Source organism: Suillus plorans (assembly GCF_016647745.1).
Source record: "Suillus plorans strain S12 chromosome Unknown HD556scaffold_83, whole genome shotgun sequence".
In the NCBI taxonomy this organism is placed as follows: Eukaryota; Fungi; Basidiomycota; class Agaricomycetes; order Boletales; family Suillaceae; genus Suillus; species Suillus plorans.
In genome coordinates, this window is record NW_024537467.1 from 210,093 (window position 1) to 226,451 (window position 16,359).

Genomic DNA, 16,359 nt, shown 5'->3' on the forward strand with positions numbered 1-16,359 from the left:
TTATCTTTTCACCAGTTACCAGTAGGAGTCAGAGTCTTCAGTAGTTTTCTATCATATTTCCTCTTCTCTGAGCCTTGAGCCTGGTCCAGAAACCCTTTAGGGTCGAATAGCAGCTAGGTTCTGCAAGACCCAACATTGTTCAGACTCACTCTCTGAATTGTTGTACCTTCACCGGCATGCAGAAGACTGTAGCTGCAGTATTGCTCATGAAACAAAGAAGTTTACAGTTTCTACGCTTCTCTTTCACTGCATGGTTCCGAATCAGTCGAGCTTCTGGTTGGTTGTGGCGGTTAAGATACTGATGGTGCCCTAAAACGTTCATTTACTTGATGACGATAGGGTTTGTGAGAAAGCAACGCACGTAAGATGTATAAAATTCTACCTGTGAATTGGGATATCAGTACTTGAATTCAGCTTTCCAGGACTCACATACAACAGAACACGATACCGGTTTCATGTATGAGCCCATTGTCTGCAAGGTCTTCTGTTTCTTCATTATAAAAATGCTATGCAGGACTAGATACAAGTACGAACCGATACTGGCTAGATGTTCGATGATTTGCTTCATTTGCTCCAGGGTCCAGAATATCGAACCGGCCGTGGATTGACTCAACGTAATTGCTTCTGTGCCTGCTAAGTGATTCTTGCCATCCCCGTGATATAAAGCTTACCTCCAATATAGCAAATAACTTCTCTCCGTACGCTTCTCACAACCGAAACATCCATCGACGACTGCTGCGGAAAGAATTCAAAGTGTTTCCTGCCGACAGTGAGAAGTCTTTTGATCAATCAGGTTGGCACATCCGACCACTTACCAATACTGAGCCTCGAGTTCGAGTCCTACATGATTGCAATCGGTCTCAAAGAAAAATTCAAAGATAAGGTACTGACTCTTATGTTCCCATTGGCTTGGCTGGACACAGTCGCGGAAAAGAAGGTGACCGTTTAGTTCCTCTATCCAGGCAATGATACGCTGGTCCAGAACCACGTAGTAATATTGGAACTTTTCTTCTCCTCTGAACATCGTTGGATGAACGACCAGTATCCACGCATCTTCTTGCGTCACAGCTCGTAATGCATCGACAAAGTCATCGATCTTCTGGGGATCCTGGTACCACCTTAGGTTTACCGAAGTATACGTTCTCTAAATTTTTATCGAGTTTATCACTTATATGATTAGCTAGGCAGCACTCACCTTGTCCTTATGATAGTAGTATGTACCACCTAACGGGTGGACAAATTCCTCCCAATTCCCATATTTTAAGGGCCTGTTGATGGCGTTGAAGTGAATCCATTATGAAGAAAAGAAACTAACCTAGGGACATCAGTTTTCTTCCTACCAACGGAAGTATCTTCAGGTATATCATCACTAATTGTACGCAGAAAAAGTCAATCGAATGCAATCCTACTCGCAGACGGGTACTCACAGCATCATCACTTCAGCGTACTGCGGGAGTTGCGTTGGCCAAATACCAACCACATGATTGAGAATCTGTTGCTGAGAACTGTAAGTTGTCTAAACCATGTTAGACTCTTAATCATGAGCACGTCCAAGAGGCACAGTTGAGCTTACCATGTTCAAGCCAGGAACCTGTGACTGAAGGTTGTTCGTGCCATAGTAGTACGGAGAGTACAAAGACAATCGAACCAAACTTCCTTTTTGGGAATTTTATGACGTAGTCATCAGCACGCTCAACTCAACAAGTAGACCAGAAAGCAACCGCAATGACAAGTTCCATAGATATCATAAGTAAATTATCGATATATATAGCCCACAAATATATTTATGCTGCGAGCTAGAGGTCTATATCAGAGACTACTGCCCCCACAGCAGTAGACGAACCCTAAGTATCAAAAGAAAGTGTTAGGACGGCACCTTATGCCAGCAGAAACTTTTCGCCCTACCCACTGGTGCAGTATATGTAGGTTGGCAGAATTATCCACATTCTTGCGGCCCAACTCGAAAGCCTATGCGAAACGGCATTGTAGATATCGAGATGGTCCATCACCGGATCTGCATACTAAATGAGACGAAACAAGGAAGAGAAAGACATCAGTTGAATTTTAGAACCCAGCCACCTGTAATGAACGCACGGAACCCAGACTTGCGGTGTACACTACTACTTCGTACAGCTCACCCATCTGTCGAAGAAACTCGTCTACTCCTGGTCGCTTCTGTACATACATGTTGTACCATTGATGCTCAATTTGGACAGGAACGACAAAGTCTGGATCTGGTATGGGCTGACAGCGAGGTACGTCAAAAGCAGGTATAAAATCGGAGTGAAAGATATACCATGATGTTAATATGGACGAGGGTCTCGTCCAGGTCAAGCACTAAACACTTCTTGCCAACATGTTTAGGCGCGATGGGTGGGAGAAGTGGCCATGGCTTTCCGTCCTGTAAATTCCAAGTCAGAAATATATCCATTGGACTACAGATCCACTCACAGAGCCCATGGGAATGCCTGCACCCCCATTCCTGATCAGCATTTAATCTTCCTCGCTTAACTCATCAAACGAAACATCATCCGACTCGTTACCATGTTCGGATGGGTGACTTGCAGAGGTCTTTAATACTTGACCAGGAACAGAAGAACCTGGCAGTTGTACGGCCCTACTGGTAGCGCCCGCAGTCTCTAGCAAGTCCTTAAGAGGTACAGCAGGTTGACCTGAGGATGCGACCGGTGCTTTTTCAGAAAATTGCTTCACAGCATTGTCTGCGGTCTTGTGAGCCAGTAAAGTAGGACCCGACCCAACGCTTGCCACACCATCGACGTCGATGTCATGAGCTCGGGAATCGACTCTGACGCAGCAGAAGAGCTTGCAAAAGAACGTGGCCAAGAAGCTCTCTTTGGGTTTCTTGACACGTTTGATCTCAGAAGACTCTACAAATGAAGCGTGATCTTTAGATTGAGAGCGACACCGGAGACTGCTGCACCTGGAATAACTTTGCGAAAGGAGTGTGGATGTGCCTGCGGATTCTTCGCGCTTTTCAAGTGCCGGAGATGCAGTAGATGATGAAGAAGTATATGCAGCACTGCCTACATTCTCTTTGGAAGAAATAGAGGGACGAACACATGGTGGGACCTACCAGTCAATGGCATGTGGCGTCCTTGATAATGAATCCTTCGAAGGCGCGGACGCAGCAGCTTTTTTGTGAGCTGTAGATTGAGTATCTGATGGCATGATGATTACAGTCCTGGTATCTATCAGGAGAGTGTCGTCGAACGAGAGGTCCTCAACAAATGACAAGCAGAATGAGTACGAGCAGTAAGCTTGAAGGGAGGTATTGAACTACTGTGATTGTGAACAGTTGATATAAAAAGGGGAGAGTTGATGCAGGGACCTACTAGTACTAAGACGACTTGAAGGCCGTGGTCCAACCACAACCTGCCTACAGCATTGCCTCCCGTTAAGCAGCACTTGCGGCCGTCAACCTGAGCGTCAATTATTTGCGGCCGCGCGGAAACAACAAGGCAGCGCCAAAAAACGTTACATATTGCGTTCTGTCAGCCGTAATGTGAATCCGAACCAGGTACGGCATCTTGGATCCAGACATCAGCTTGGCTTGAATGGTGACGTCTGTGGGAGAAAGATGACTGAGTTCAAGCGCTTGCGTCTTGACCCACCCAGGAGGTCCGAGATCTTTGAGAAGGAAGTCGTCCCTCGGCAACTGGTTGGGCAGCTCAATGCTATTGTTACTTTCACGCCGAGGTACTCGTTGATCTCCTCGACCTGCTTGGTGATACACTGTACAGGAAGGCCGCAACCTGAGTGCGAAGATCTGCTGCAGTGATGAATGCCTGCAGGATGTTCTTCAGCAATACATGGGTGTACGAAGCAGCGTCGTCCTTGATATCATCATTGGAGACATAGATATGTTGGAGATGGAGAGGAAGATGCGTAGCAGAGATGGCACGGACACGCCAATCAGATTTGCTGCTAAACACCTGAAGTTGGTTGTCGTGACGGTCTGAATCGTTTCACCGTGAACGTTGGTGGTCTGAGTTTGCACAGCGGTAACACCCTGCGCCTCATTACTCTTTTCAAGCTCAGCCATCTGCTGGCGCTGTACGGAGGGAGCAGCAATCTCTTGACCAAGAATGATGTCACGAATTTCACTCGCAGTCAAGGACGCGATGTTGACGCTGTTCCGCTTGCCGAAATCCTTGGACTCGATGAGTCAAAGTTCAAAAAGTGTGTGATATTACTTACTGCCAGTATAAGATCCTTCATTGCAACCTCAACCTTGATCCATTCATCATCTGTAAGAGTGGGCCAGACGAAGTGAGGCTCTGTAATGGTCGACTTGTCCGGGTGCAAAATAATCTTCGCCTTCTCGTTGTTGACGTGCAAGCCACAAAGGAGGAGGATAAGATGAGAGAAGGCAGTGTAGCTGGACACCGACTTGAGCCAGTCGTCGTACAAGCTGAACAGTACCATTTGAGGTTGTGTAGCACGCTGTGAGAAACAGCATCAGCAATGAAGATGTAAATACGCGTGGACCCACTTACTAGGAACCGAACTTCTCCATCTTCATGCAAGCCTGGAAGGGCAGTTGTAACTCACTTCCCTTGATAACGATGTTCGGGAAATCAAGTAAATGAACCTCGAGAGGGTCCAACATGCCCTTGTGAGTGACAATGACCTGCTTCGGCTGTTCTTCAACAGGCAGTGAACGAACCAATGCAGCCACTTCTTCGGCAGTCTTCCACTTTGCGAGTTGACCGAGACGCTTTTGGCCAGCCCAGACACTGGTGTGGATGATCTTCAGGAACAACTGTCCAGAACATGGGTTGAAGATAAAGATGGCGCCGTTAATTGGTTTAGTCGTCAAGTTACCTTCGAACGTCTTGTGGATAGTGACACGATACACATTAGTGTCGTCGACGAACCAAATGATCTGGTTCGAAAATAATTCCGAATAGTTCTGGCTGTTGAGATAAGGCTCCGTGGGCTCAGAAGAGTACAACTGGAGACCCTTGCGAATACGCTCGCGCAAGACGTGGCATGCCGGATTGGCCTTCATGATCTTGGCCATGGCTTGCTGAATCAGAGGCTTCATACCGGGGAACCAGTTGCTGTACGCAGACCACAGGTTATAGGCTAGATCTATGCTGATCATAACACCAGTTGGTGAGGGGTAGATACTCATGGAGTCGGACACGTAGTCCAAGAACTTGGCACGAGTACACCGCTCGATATCATGGGTGTCGAAGTCACCCCACCGAAGCTGAACGTCAATCCAATACTTGTTGCTGGTCGTGCCATCCAAAACGTCCTTGTTCTAAAAAAACGGAGAGATCAGATCAAAGTCCAATGGGGTATTGAAAGTGACCAACATCTATGACCAATGAAGGCCGAGAGATATTCCATTTGTAGGCTGAGAACATCAAGATATCGGCGCAAGATGAATTCATCTTGTAACTCTTACGAGGGTGAATAGTCTCCTTCTGTACTGTCTCGATCTGGAGAGGCTCTAGCTCCTGATCAAAGACCTGACACAAGTCCATGACTACACTTTCGTGAATCTTCTGCCACAAGTGCGCACGGAAGATCTGAATCAGTGAGATCTTGAGGGTGGGAATCTTGCCGTGCATGAAAATACCCGTCAGATCAAGCTGGACCTGGAAACCGACATAGACGTTGGCGCGGTTGATGGTCGGACTCCACCAAAGCGTGAATCGACGGTTAGGGATCTGGTTAAGACCTGACCTCTGGGCGTTGGTGAGTTTCTTGTATCGCATAGACTCTTTGAATCCAGACGCTTTCTCCCAGAAGAGACCCTCCCAGGTAGGGAAATAAGTTCCTTTGAAGAGCGTGTGCTCCAAGATACCCTCAACACCGCCCACGCCAACCTCGGTCATATGCCAATGTATGGCGATCCTTTTGGAAGAGGGTGTTGATATGAGGAATACCACGGTCCCAGCTATCTTCAAGATCTTCAAGGGTGAGGCGCCGATTCTGGGCATTGGCCTCCTTCCGCTTCATGGAGTATTCGGACCAAACACGAGCCGAATCCAAAAATTCTGCCTCCCATGGCTGAAGATATCTGTACAAGTTCGGAATCAACTGGTCCTCCTCGTGGGTCATACCAGCATGGAAATGCGTCACTGATCAAACGAATTGTAAGCCAGAAGATGATTATCAAAGAAGAGAGTGAACGAACCTCCAACGTCAGTTTGCTTGGACCATCGCAAGTCACTCTGCGGGATAAGAACGTGACCCATCGAAAGCATTCCAAGACCACCAAGCTCCTTCGGTGTGTAGAAGACAACAGGAGGGAAACAGGATGGCATCTTACTGTTTAAGCCGATCTTGACACGAGTTTGAATCTTGTTCTCTGCCTTGACAAGAGAGCCCAAAAGCTCATTTGTGTGGATGACAGCCTCATGGTAGTAGGTCATCAAACCGATCAACGTGTTACGACAAAGCAGTCGTGTGCAACTTGGATGGTTCTAACAGCGACAACTACGACAGTAGTACCAAGTGCTGAGAGTCGTCGGCCTCTGGAGACAACCAAAGGTTGCGTACGCTGGCGTAGCTTGCTGGTTGACGAGTGTATGAAGCTCGTCGATGAGCAAGGGGTTACGTAGCGATGATAGCGGGGGCTATGTCAAGCAGGTAGCTTTAGCAAGACAGCGAGTTCAAGGGAGAACCAAGTAAGATTAAAGTAAGGAGCATCTACTTTAATCCTCGTCCTTATATAAGGCTACTCTATCGTATCTAAGCTCAGCTTGAAGCTGGGTTCTAATCTGCTTATCTATCGAGTCAGAGATACCATGCATGAGGCAGGCTTCTATCTTAAGATAGGACCACAAGGTGTCCTTCTATCGGTACATGAGGCAACACGAGGCTTGCCTTCTATCTTGATAACATAAATAGGTCTTCTAGACCTATGTCGTCATATGCAGTCCAGACCGCTTACTAAGCCGGCATCTTCCAGGCTTTCTCTTCTGTGTTTTATCATCAGGGCGCCTGAGGCCCGGGTATCGTCACATATTACAGTGACCTATCTCCGTATAATACGAGGGAACGGACATGCATAATATCCCGTATGATACGGGCCAGCGGACCATGGGCCCATGATAAAAATATCCTCAACTATGACGGATGGGCCGGGAGGCAAATTATTCCCAATGGAGACGGGTGGGCCCATGCAGGGAATATATAGAGTAGATGAGTGGGCCGATGTACATGAATATTAGGTAGACGGGTGGGCCGAGGTAGTTGGATATTATGCAGATGGGTGTATTAAGGTAGATGTGTATGAGATAGATGGGTAGGTACTTGTTATCACATTCACGGGTGGGCCCAGACACATATTAAATTAGACGGGTGGGCTGAGGGTATTATAAAATATTGTATTAGACGGGTGGGCCCAGACGCATATTAATTAGATGGGTGGGCCGAGGGTGTTGTATGGGATGTTGTATTAGACGGGTGGGCCGAGGGTGGTATAAAATATAGATGGGTGGGCCCATGTGTATCATAATTGTAGACATGATGGAGCTGAGGTAGTTGTACATCAACCAAATCAGAGGAGGTAATAAATCAAAGTTACCAAGTTCCCGGAGCAGCAGGTGATCTCCTGACATGGCCTTTGATGGTGCACAGGTTGTCTTGCAGAATGTGGAATCCGGGGTGCGAAGCTTGTGTTGCCCTACGAGAAGCCAAGTTCCGACCACCAGAATTTGAGTCAACTGTACCGAGCTCCGAGTTCCGGGACCCGGAACTCAACACATAATTTAGTTAATACTTTCCGTGTTAAATGGCCAACCGAAGTTGAGATGTTTCTGAAGAGAGCAGCAGGTGCTCTCTTGACATGGCCTTTGATGGTGCGTAGGTTGTCTTGCAGAATGTGGAATCCGGGGTGCGAAGCTTGTGTTGCCCTACGAGAAGCCAAGTTCCGACCACCAAAATGTGAGTCAACCGTACTCAGAGGAGGTAATAAATCAAAGTTACCGAGTTCCCGGAGCAGCAGGTGATCTCCTGACATGGCCTTTGATGGTGCACAGGTTGTCTTGCAGAATTTGGAATCCGGGGTGCGAGGCTTGTGTTTCCCTACAAGAAGCCAAGTTCCGACCACCCAAATTTGGGTCAACCGTACCGACTTCCGAGTTCCGGGACCCGGGAGTCGACAAATGAATATCTGATGACCAGCACACTTCCAATCAGGTAGTATTTCATTGAGCAATGGATAATAATACATCTTTGACAGCCAAAATTATCTCAGGCTCCCTTATCTGATCCTCTCTATCTCCACCCCCTTTAACACCAAAGTCCGGACATTCAGCATTCAGTGTCTGATTTCCCAAGATTAACATCCAGCATGAACGGTTCTTCCCCTTCCACTCCTGATAGTATAAACATCTGGCGCACTTGGGCCCTGACTGTGACTTATGAAGCAGGGGAATATACCGAACAGAAATTCAAGGCAGAGAAGACTGGAGGAGGCCCAGTCATACCTTCCCCCAACCTAGACACTGATCTGGTGATGGCGTGCGATCGCTTGGCTGATGTACTCATAAAGGCATATAAAAATCCCAGTGGGTCTTCCTGCAGATTCGGAAAATTCGTTTTATCATTCAAATTCCTGCATGACAGTTCAGATGCAGGTGGATATTGCAAGATATAGCAAATTGATCTCCCCGAAGGACACCGGGCATAATGAACAGAGAGAGGCTAGGTTGCTTGAGAGGTGTCCTCCTGGCCATGAAGGCAAAAGGTTGGTCGACGAACCTGCCACAATTCTCGATGCATCCGGTGCCATCATCGCATGGTACCTCCCAGACGCCCTGACCGACACCACCCAGGTGTGTAATATACATTGTTACTCAATGGATATTGAATATCAAATGGAACCTACAGAAGGAAATCAGGGAAGCCACCAATTTGCTCGCTCCAAGCCTCGAAAAAAGTGTAAGGGCTGATGGCAATTGGCGAACTAATCAAAAGTGGTTCAACCGGGGCTCGGAAGATGTTGGGGCAACTCCCGGATGCATCAATTTATCTCCGGCATGGTTTCAACAGGGACACGAGGTAGGATCTGATGAGATGGTGATTCCGGCAGTCATACTCACCAATCCCAAAGAATGTGTCTGATCCGGAGGTATCTGCATCATTGAAGGGACCTTCCTGCGAGAATATCCTCAAAGCCATTTCAAGGCCAGCAGCCATCGCGTCCGCAGCACTCAGAGTCATGCATCCTGAGCAGTACTGGGCAGGGTTGCGAACCTTGTCAAACCTCGGACATATAGCAGTAAGCAAGGATCTGCCACAGATGCCGGAGGCCCTGCAGTACTGGGCATCGGTGTTTAACACCCTCTCCATCATTTCCAATCGGGAAACCCCAAATCATCGAGACCATTTGTCCATTGCTGAATGCTTCGACATTCTCACCACCGTGGGGAACTATTCTAATGCTCGGATGACAATGCCAAGCCTTCAGCTGGAGTTCAAGTACAATTCCGGCTGTATGATTGCGTTTTCCGGAAGGATTGTGAGACATGGAGTTTATGATGTGGAAGGGGATCGGATTGCTTGGGCATGGTATATGAGGGATTCTGTTCACATTTACGCTGGTGTTCCATCATGTGGATGGGCTAGTGTGGATGGTCCATACAGTGTGTGAAAGATCAAACAAAGAGCATGCATTGTGACCTATATACATTCCAACAAATGAATACCATGTACCAATAGTTATCTGGACCTCAATACTCAATTGTGAGCATTTGCGAAGTGATATATGGGACTGAATAATTTGGATGCGAGCCTCGGTATTCGATAATCGGAACTCGGGACTTGACATATGGGAGTCCCGAGTGCCGGGGTACTGAGTCCCGACACCCGGACCTCAGCACTTGATATTTGAGACTGGGGGAAGATGTATCAATATGCTCAAATTAACATTTGTTATTGCCGTACACATTTGACAAAACCCTGAACCCCGACATTGTGAACTCGGGACTCGACACTGTTCTGAATACCGAGTCCCGGAAGCCCAGGTCCCGAGTCCCGAATTTCGGAGTTCGGGGTTCGGTGACCCGGAGCTCAGCAACTGTGTTGGGTGTCAGGGTATGCGGAGCATTGGAGATAGCATGTGTCAGTATTTTGCGTTTCATGGTTCATGTTTGGCTGACACATGCGATCTCCAATGCTCCGGATACCCTGACACCCAACACAGTTGCTGAGCTCCGGGTCACCGAACCCCGAACTCCGAAATTCGGGACTCGGGACTCGGGCTTCAGGACTCGGTGACCCGGAGCTCGGCAACTGTGTTGGGTGTCAGGGTATCCGGAGCATTGGAGATAGCATGTGTCAGTATTCTGCGTTTCATGGTTCATCTTTCGTGATTATGGAATCTTTCGTGATTATAGAATCGGGCGTCAGGGACTCGGTATTCAGAACACTGTCGAGTCCCAGGTCACGAACTCCGAGTCCCGAGTCCCGAAACCCGAGTCCCGAGTCCCGAATTTCGGAGTTCGGGGTTCGGTGACCCGGAGCTCGGCAACTGTTGGGTGTCAGGGTATCCGGAGCATTGGAGATCGCATGTGTCAGCCAAACATGAACCATGAAACGCAAAATACTGACACATGCTATCTCCAATGCTCCGGATACCCTGACACCCAACACAGTTGCCGAGCTCCGGGTCACCGAACCCCGAACTCCGAAATTCGGGACTCGGGACTCGGGCTTCGGGACTCGGTGACCCGGAGCTCGGCAACTGTGTTGGGTGTCAGGGTATCCGGAGCATTGGAGATAGCATGTGTCAGTATTCTGCGTTTCATGGTTCATCTTTCGTGATTATGGAATCTTTCGTGATTATAGAATCGGGCATCAGGGACTCGGTATTCAGAACACTGTCGAGTCCCAGGTCACGAGCTCCGAGTCCCGAGTCCCGAAACCCAGGTCCCGAGTCCCGAAACCCGAGTCCCGAGTCCCGAATTTCGGAGTTCGGGGTTCGGTGACCCGGAGCTCGGCAACTGTGTTGGGTGTCAGGGTATCCGGAGCATTGGAGATCGCATGTGTCAGCCAAACATGAACCATGAAACGCAAAATACTGACACATGCTATCTCCAATGCTCCGGATACCCTGACACCCAACACAGTTGCCGAGCTCCGGGTCGCCGAACCCCGAACTCCGAAATTCGGGACTCGGGACCTGGGCTTCCGGGACTCGGGTGCAAGATTTTTGAATGCATAGAATATTTTACATCTTGTATACAATGAACACTGAATGGGACTACACTCCTTTGCCTTTCCTCAATTTCTCTAACATGTCAGTGTACATCTTCACCTCTGCCATCTTGGCTTTGATGCCCTCATCTTGCTCCTCCATCAATGCTTCCATGTGTTCTTTAATCCACCTCAGTCCCATAAGTGGTGGAGTCGAAGTGTTTCTCAACTTCTCTGGAAGAACCAAAGCATCATCCTCAACATTAAGCTAGAACAGATAAGTCATCAATCAAGGCAATTCAGCTAACATCTTACCGCCCAATACTGGTAGTGAGAGACGCAGGAAGCCATTATTTCATCCCACTGCCATGGTTGATCCGGGATTGTGGTGTTTCCCATCCACCATGGACATGTATATGCAAACACAATCCGGGACGGATGTCCTGCAATTGCCTCATCATCAAATGAAAGGAGGTGGAATGAAAAGACGTCGTCCGGAACCGTGTTCCAGGTTAGCATGGGATACAACTTAAGGATATAAGCGACAGGGACCGGAAGAACCGACACGATATTCTGTGAAGCTGAGTACTGCAGGAGTGGTGTGACAAAAGTCTGCTCAAATTTTTAGCATTGACCAACAAAGTCATCAGGGCAGTGGTAACATACATTCATCTCCCATTGCAGCCCAGCTTTAAAATACTTTATCCGGTCAGAAGATAGACCATTGTTGGCAGCTTCCGTCTGATATTGAGAGATGCATGCACAGACCCGCGATCCAGCCATTGCCAATGTGCAGGAAATAGTTCCAAGGCTCAGCTTCAGGGGTCGGTAATGGCTTCCGGCATTCAGAGTGCCAGAAGTGGATGCAGGAGTTGCAGGCATGGCTAATACAGGACTATGGTGCTGGCAATGCAAGTGAAAGATGGTGAAGATGTGAAGATAAGAATCACTGATGGATGGATACGAAATTCAAACTCCGACATGGGCTGACCCGGACAATTCCCGGGCCTCAATTATGTATGTGGAAAAAGGGACTTCATGAGAAAACAATGTTCATTCATCTCCAGCCTCTATCAACACATTTTGTAGGTCTTGAAAAGCTGCCTGCGCATCCTGTGCGAGCAATGAATACATTCGCAATTGCCTTCCGGCATAGCATCCGTGACTCGGAAGGCGGTTCTCCAATGATTCCTGCATGTGGTCGCCCCATTGGGTTGCTTTCCACAAAAAGAACTTACATGTCCAATCCATCTCCAATTTGACCAATATCATTTCTTCCCTCCATCGATCTCGTAGTGCCTTTGCCCGCAGCCAATGGACTTGGTAAACTTGGCATGGGTCCAGTCAGGTAACCGTGGGATATGACATGCAAGCAGGAACTCACATTCCTCATTCCACGATTGATCGGGACCCCTGAGGTCGACTTCAACAGACCAAAACCAAGCCAAAGATTCATTTCGTTGACCTCGGGCATTTGGGTCACCCACTGCAGTGCTGATTTTGAGTTGCTCGCGAAGCAGGGGTTTGTATTTCTGAAGCTGGTCTTGCCCCGGCTCAAGTTTCATCATTTGCTTCCTGGTCTTTGTATATATGCTGGCATGGAGGGAGACTGCCTGCTGCACCGACGTCACCTGGGACCAAGCTCGAGTTTTCAGGGCCTGGGATTTGGCCTGCCGAACGGTTGTTCGGAACAGGATGGCCTTGTTGCAAAGGTAAATGCGGAGATTGTGAAGGGCATCATTGGCCTGCCCTTCACGAAGAGACATCTCCAGGGGAATCAGATCCTCTGCCATGCATCGTCTGCATCTATCAACACCCAGGTTTGATGGCAACGGGATTACAGTGAGCTCGGGAGAGTTTGTCCATGTATGAGATGTCTCTGTGAAATCCGCCGGGTCATCATCGAGATCATCTAGAATGTCTACGTTCAAGTCCTCAGGTTCATCATCTGCATCAAATCCCTCCCCGAGATGTGTTAGAGCAGACCGAGCAAATCCATCTATCTGGCCTTGGAGCCGATCGCGTTGACGGGCAATGTCTAATCTCTGTGTCTCAGTGGATCTTCTTCCGATCCTTCAGACCTCGATGAGCAATGCAATCTGAGCCTCTTCAATTGCTAACCCTGTTGATATCCACGTCGCCACAGATCTGCGAGAGGGTGCTGCATTGCGGGCGTTACCCTCCTCTAATAATCTAAGCTCGATCTCCTTTTTGCTTGGTGCTGAGTGCAATATTAATTCCGACCTCGATGGAGACAATGGAACTCAACGTACCCTTTTTTATATTGATCTCATATTCATCCATCGCCGCAGGATCATTCAATCTGCTTGACTGAGCTATCCTCTCCCTGGCTAACCATTCTGTCTTCAAATGTGAGGGTGCTGCTTCATCGAGTCTGTCGAATGCCTTTCCACTTTCCGAGATGCCATTCCTCGCCAGCTTGTATTTCCGGCATAGAGTCCTTTTCATGCGAATCATCTTGCAGAAATTGGAGTCATTCATCTGATAATCAAGGCATTCCTTTCGGTGGGGAGATGACATTCCCCGAGCAGCAGGGGAAATCAGATTGAGCCGTGCCCATAGCGTCTCCATGATCTCTCCATCGATCCGACCAATGCCTTCAATAAAGTTAGAAGCATGTCGGACATAGCAGCTGTCCTGATGGCCATGAATGTGCCACAACCTGTTACGGACTAGGATAGTTCGAGCTCTCCCTAGGCGGATTGCCTAATCTGATAGCGGGCTCGCTATTGGAGAGACGGGGATCTTCTCTCGAATGAGAGGTTCGGGGGTTCCACTTAAGGTAGCGTCGGCTTTCCTTAAGGTGCGGCTTAGACTGAGTGATTGGGATGATCACACAGAGGAAGTTCTGATGAAAACCTAGTAGAATCAAGTAGGGAATATACATGATTCTGTCTGCTCTATATACTGTCGTCCGTGTGCACAGACCAATACTACGTTCGGTAGGTAGCTGTAAGTGTGTCTATACAAGGGCATCTTATCTGATGCCATGTGGTCGATTATCTATACATGAGGCTTACCATGCCTCTCTTATCTGTCCTCAAGGCGTAGCATGCCTTTGAGTCTAACTGCGCATGCTGAGGCATGCGGCTTGTCTTCTGACCATGAGGCAGAGCTTCCTCATGATCCGGGTCGAGGATCATCAAGGTCCGTCCAGATGTTGCCTAGGCTGGTCTAGGTCATCTAACGGCATCCAGGCCATTCTAGGCATCTCTACGAGTCTCCGTTGAGTCGGTAAGTCTTCCAAGACGGTGCATATGGTGGGATAGGGGCTAAGGTCATGATGACCTCCGTAGGAGGGGTTCTCGGTTACATGTTATTGTAACACAACCCAATTCCGGGAATGATGGTTAGTTGTGGTGCCATGTCTAGAAATCGACTTCGATCCACCCGAACCCGAAAGTGTTTGTTGTATTGACAATTAATATCATAGAAGGTGACAGCCCTGGTGATGCCTTCCATGTTGTGCCGGGAAGCCTCGCAAGGGCGTAGTCCATGTTCATTTGTCTGCAAGTGACCCATGGTTAACTCGTGAATGAGGAATGGTGGATGTGGCTTGCCTTTCGCCTTTCTGAAAATCCACCATGGAGTGAGGGACAAAGCAACCGTGTCTGGCACAGGCAACTCCCCCGATACCGGTGGACTCCAGCTTGTGCCGAGCAGCATTAGCTTGATTTACTGCCCGGTGGTTGTTGCAGCTTGATTTTTCCACCATGTCAGCAGCCTCTGCCAGATGCATTTTATACCTGTCCTTTCCTACCATGAATCCAAGCCCATCGGAAAGCCAAACTTCATCGAATGGCTTAATGGGATGCAGATGTTCGGCTTTGAAATTTCCATCCATCACAAATGACCGGGTGTATTTCCAGCTTGGATCGCTAGTATTATTATGGAGGCCACATTGGTTGAGAATAGGACTCACTCATCAAGCAATTCATCCTCTGACAACAGCACATTAATCCCTGGCTGAGGACACGCCGGGCAAAATAATGCGAGTTCTCCTGTGCTCGGGTTATCAGAACGATGGCCAAAGCCATGCCATTTCATTGTCTTCAACTGCCTCCACTGTCGAGCGACCCTCATGAGCTCTCTGTATCGGTCCTTGCAATGTGCTTTGTCAATATGATGTCCAGTAGATGAAGAGGGTAAGGCATTACCGGAACAAGGTGTGGAAACATGCTGGAGGTCATTCGCCGGAGCTTGCTGTAATAGTTCATCGCCGAGGTGCCGCATTCAAGGCTGTCCAGTAGAAAATCATTGAGCACTCTGAAGGTGAACACAGTCTTTGGCCTGTTGAAAGATGCAGGGAAAAATCTGTGTCGAAACATTTGAATGTCCGGACTCATGGCATTCGGACATTCACAACATCGAATCTCCAGGCGATGAACTCCGGACTTGTCTACAATGACCATGGTGTTTTCCTTTGGCTGGAACTCGGGTCCGGACACAAATGGCAGATCTTCAGGCTCGAGCAGGTCTTCAGGTTCATCTTCTTCAAACAAATTCACCGATCAGTGACCTCCGGACATTGTTTGCCATCATGGCCAAGTGTATAATGAGTCCCACATGAGCGAGACAACTCCGCTCAAAGAATCGCCCATTCCATTGACTGATCCAGTGGAAAGGATTGCTACGATGTTGACTCCTGCAACAGCCCGTGCAATAGAGTGGCTCGCCAAGACAATCTTGACATTTGTACACCCCATCCTGTTCGCAGATGATGCATCTCCTGTCTTCTGGTGGAGCTTCTCGATCAAGGAGGTGATGTAGATATGATTCCTGCCTTGGCAGCCATTGCCTGAGGTAGTCATTTTGACTCTGTATTTTGAATGCTTAGCCATAGTTTAAATGACACTCCAACATTGTACATGAACTTGCCATGGTTTTTGGGAGTTGCAAAGGCTCAAAGGAGCCTTGGTCCTGCTCATAAGTATTGTCAGGAAAGTCTTCCCAAGGAGGTGGTGCCTCAACAGGCTGAATTGTTGGTGATTCTGGGGGAGAGTTAGGCATGGACCTGTAGGCATGTCGCCTCGTGCTTGCAAGTGGGACCTTGACCCAAGTCTTCCTACCTTTGCTGCCCTTGCTTCCACCCTGTGAGATTTTTGCACTGGGGTGCATCTACCTATCTTCATCTTGTTTACTAATGTTGCAAGCAAG

At 48.3% G+C, this 16,359-nt stretch overlaps 4 protein-coding genes across 4 annotated transcripts; 1 reads left to right on the forward strand and 3 right to left on the reverse strand.

Moving 5' to 3' along the window:
* Nucleotides 1–322: 322 nt before the first annotated feature.
* Nucleotides 323–6,410, reverse strand: HD556DRAFT_1503916 (PRP8 domain IV core-domain-containing protein; the record flags this gene model as incomplete). Its single annotated transcript, XM_041309001.1, has 23 exons — nucleotides 323–382; nucleotides 434–624; nucleotides 672–760; nucleotides 816–1,144; nucleotides 1,196–1,268; nucleotides 1,316–1,369; nucleotides 1,428–1,516; nucleotides 1,574–1,656; nucleotides 1,910–2,021; nucleotides 2,095–2,244; nucleotides 2,297–2,401; nucleotides 2,452–2,482; nucleotides 2,522–3,040; nucleotides 3,095–3,297; nucleotides 3,536–3,704; nucleotides 3,760–3,976; nucleotides 4,030–4,171; nucleotides 4,219–4,464; nucleotides 4,518–4,549; nucleotides 4,573–5,290; nucleotides 5,346–5,812; nucleotides 5,862–6,116; nucleotides 6,173–6,410. 23 exons carry the CDS (start codon nucleotides 6,408–6,410, stop codon nucleotides 323–325), a joined length of 4,572 nt encoding a protein of 1,523 aa, XP_041154539.1.
* A 2,214-nt stretch (nucleotides 6,411–8,624) lies between these two features.
* On the forward strand, nucleotides 8,625–9,334 carry HD556DRAFT_1188118 (uncharacterized protein; the record flags this gene model as incomplete). The annotated part of the gene is made up of 3 exons (XM_041296118.1): nucleotides 8,625–8,819; nucleotides 8,875–9,045; nucleotides 9,098–9,334. Coding segments are annotated over 3 exons (603 nt in total), but the record flags the coding sequence as incomplete, so codon positions are not given.
* A 1,914-nt stretch (nucleotides 9,335–11,248) lies between these two features.
* On the reverse strand, nucleotides 11,249–12,063 carry HD556DRAFT_1449097 (uncharacterized protein; the record flags this gene model as incomplete). The annotated part of the gene is made up of 3 exons (XM_041307546.1): nucleotides 11,249–11,449; nucleotides 11,497–11,793; nucleotides 11,848–12,063. 3 exons carry the CDS (start codon nucleotides 12,061–12,063, stop codon nucleotides 11,249–11,251), a joined length of 714 nt encoding a protein of 237 aa, XP_041154541.1.
* Nucleotides 12,064–12,231: 168 nt separating this feature from the next.
* Nucleotides 12,232–15,821, reverse strand: HD556DRAFT_1410992 (uncharacterized protein). The gene is made up of 7 exons (XM_041304164.1): nucleotides 15,360–15,821; nucleotides 15,125–15,303; nucleotides 14,732–15,071; nucleotides 14,534–14,679; nucleotides 13,455–13,864; nucleotides 13,263–13,402; nucleotides 12,232–13,232 (listed from the first exon to the last, which is right to left on the reverse strand). Exons 1-7 carry the CDS (start codon nucleotides 15,612–15,614, stop codon nucleotides 12,450–12,452), a joined length of 2,253 nt encoding a protein of 750 aa, XP_041154542.1. The 5' UTR covers nucleotides 15,615–15,821; the 3' UTR covers nucleotides 12,232–12,449.
* Between the last annotated feature and the right edge of the window lie 538 nt (nucleotides 15,822–16,359).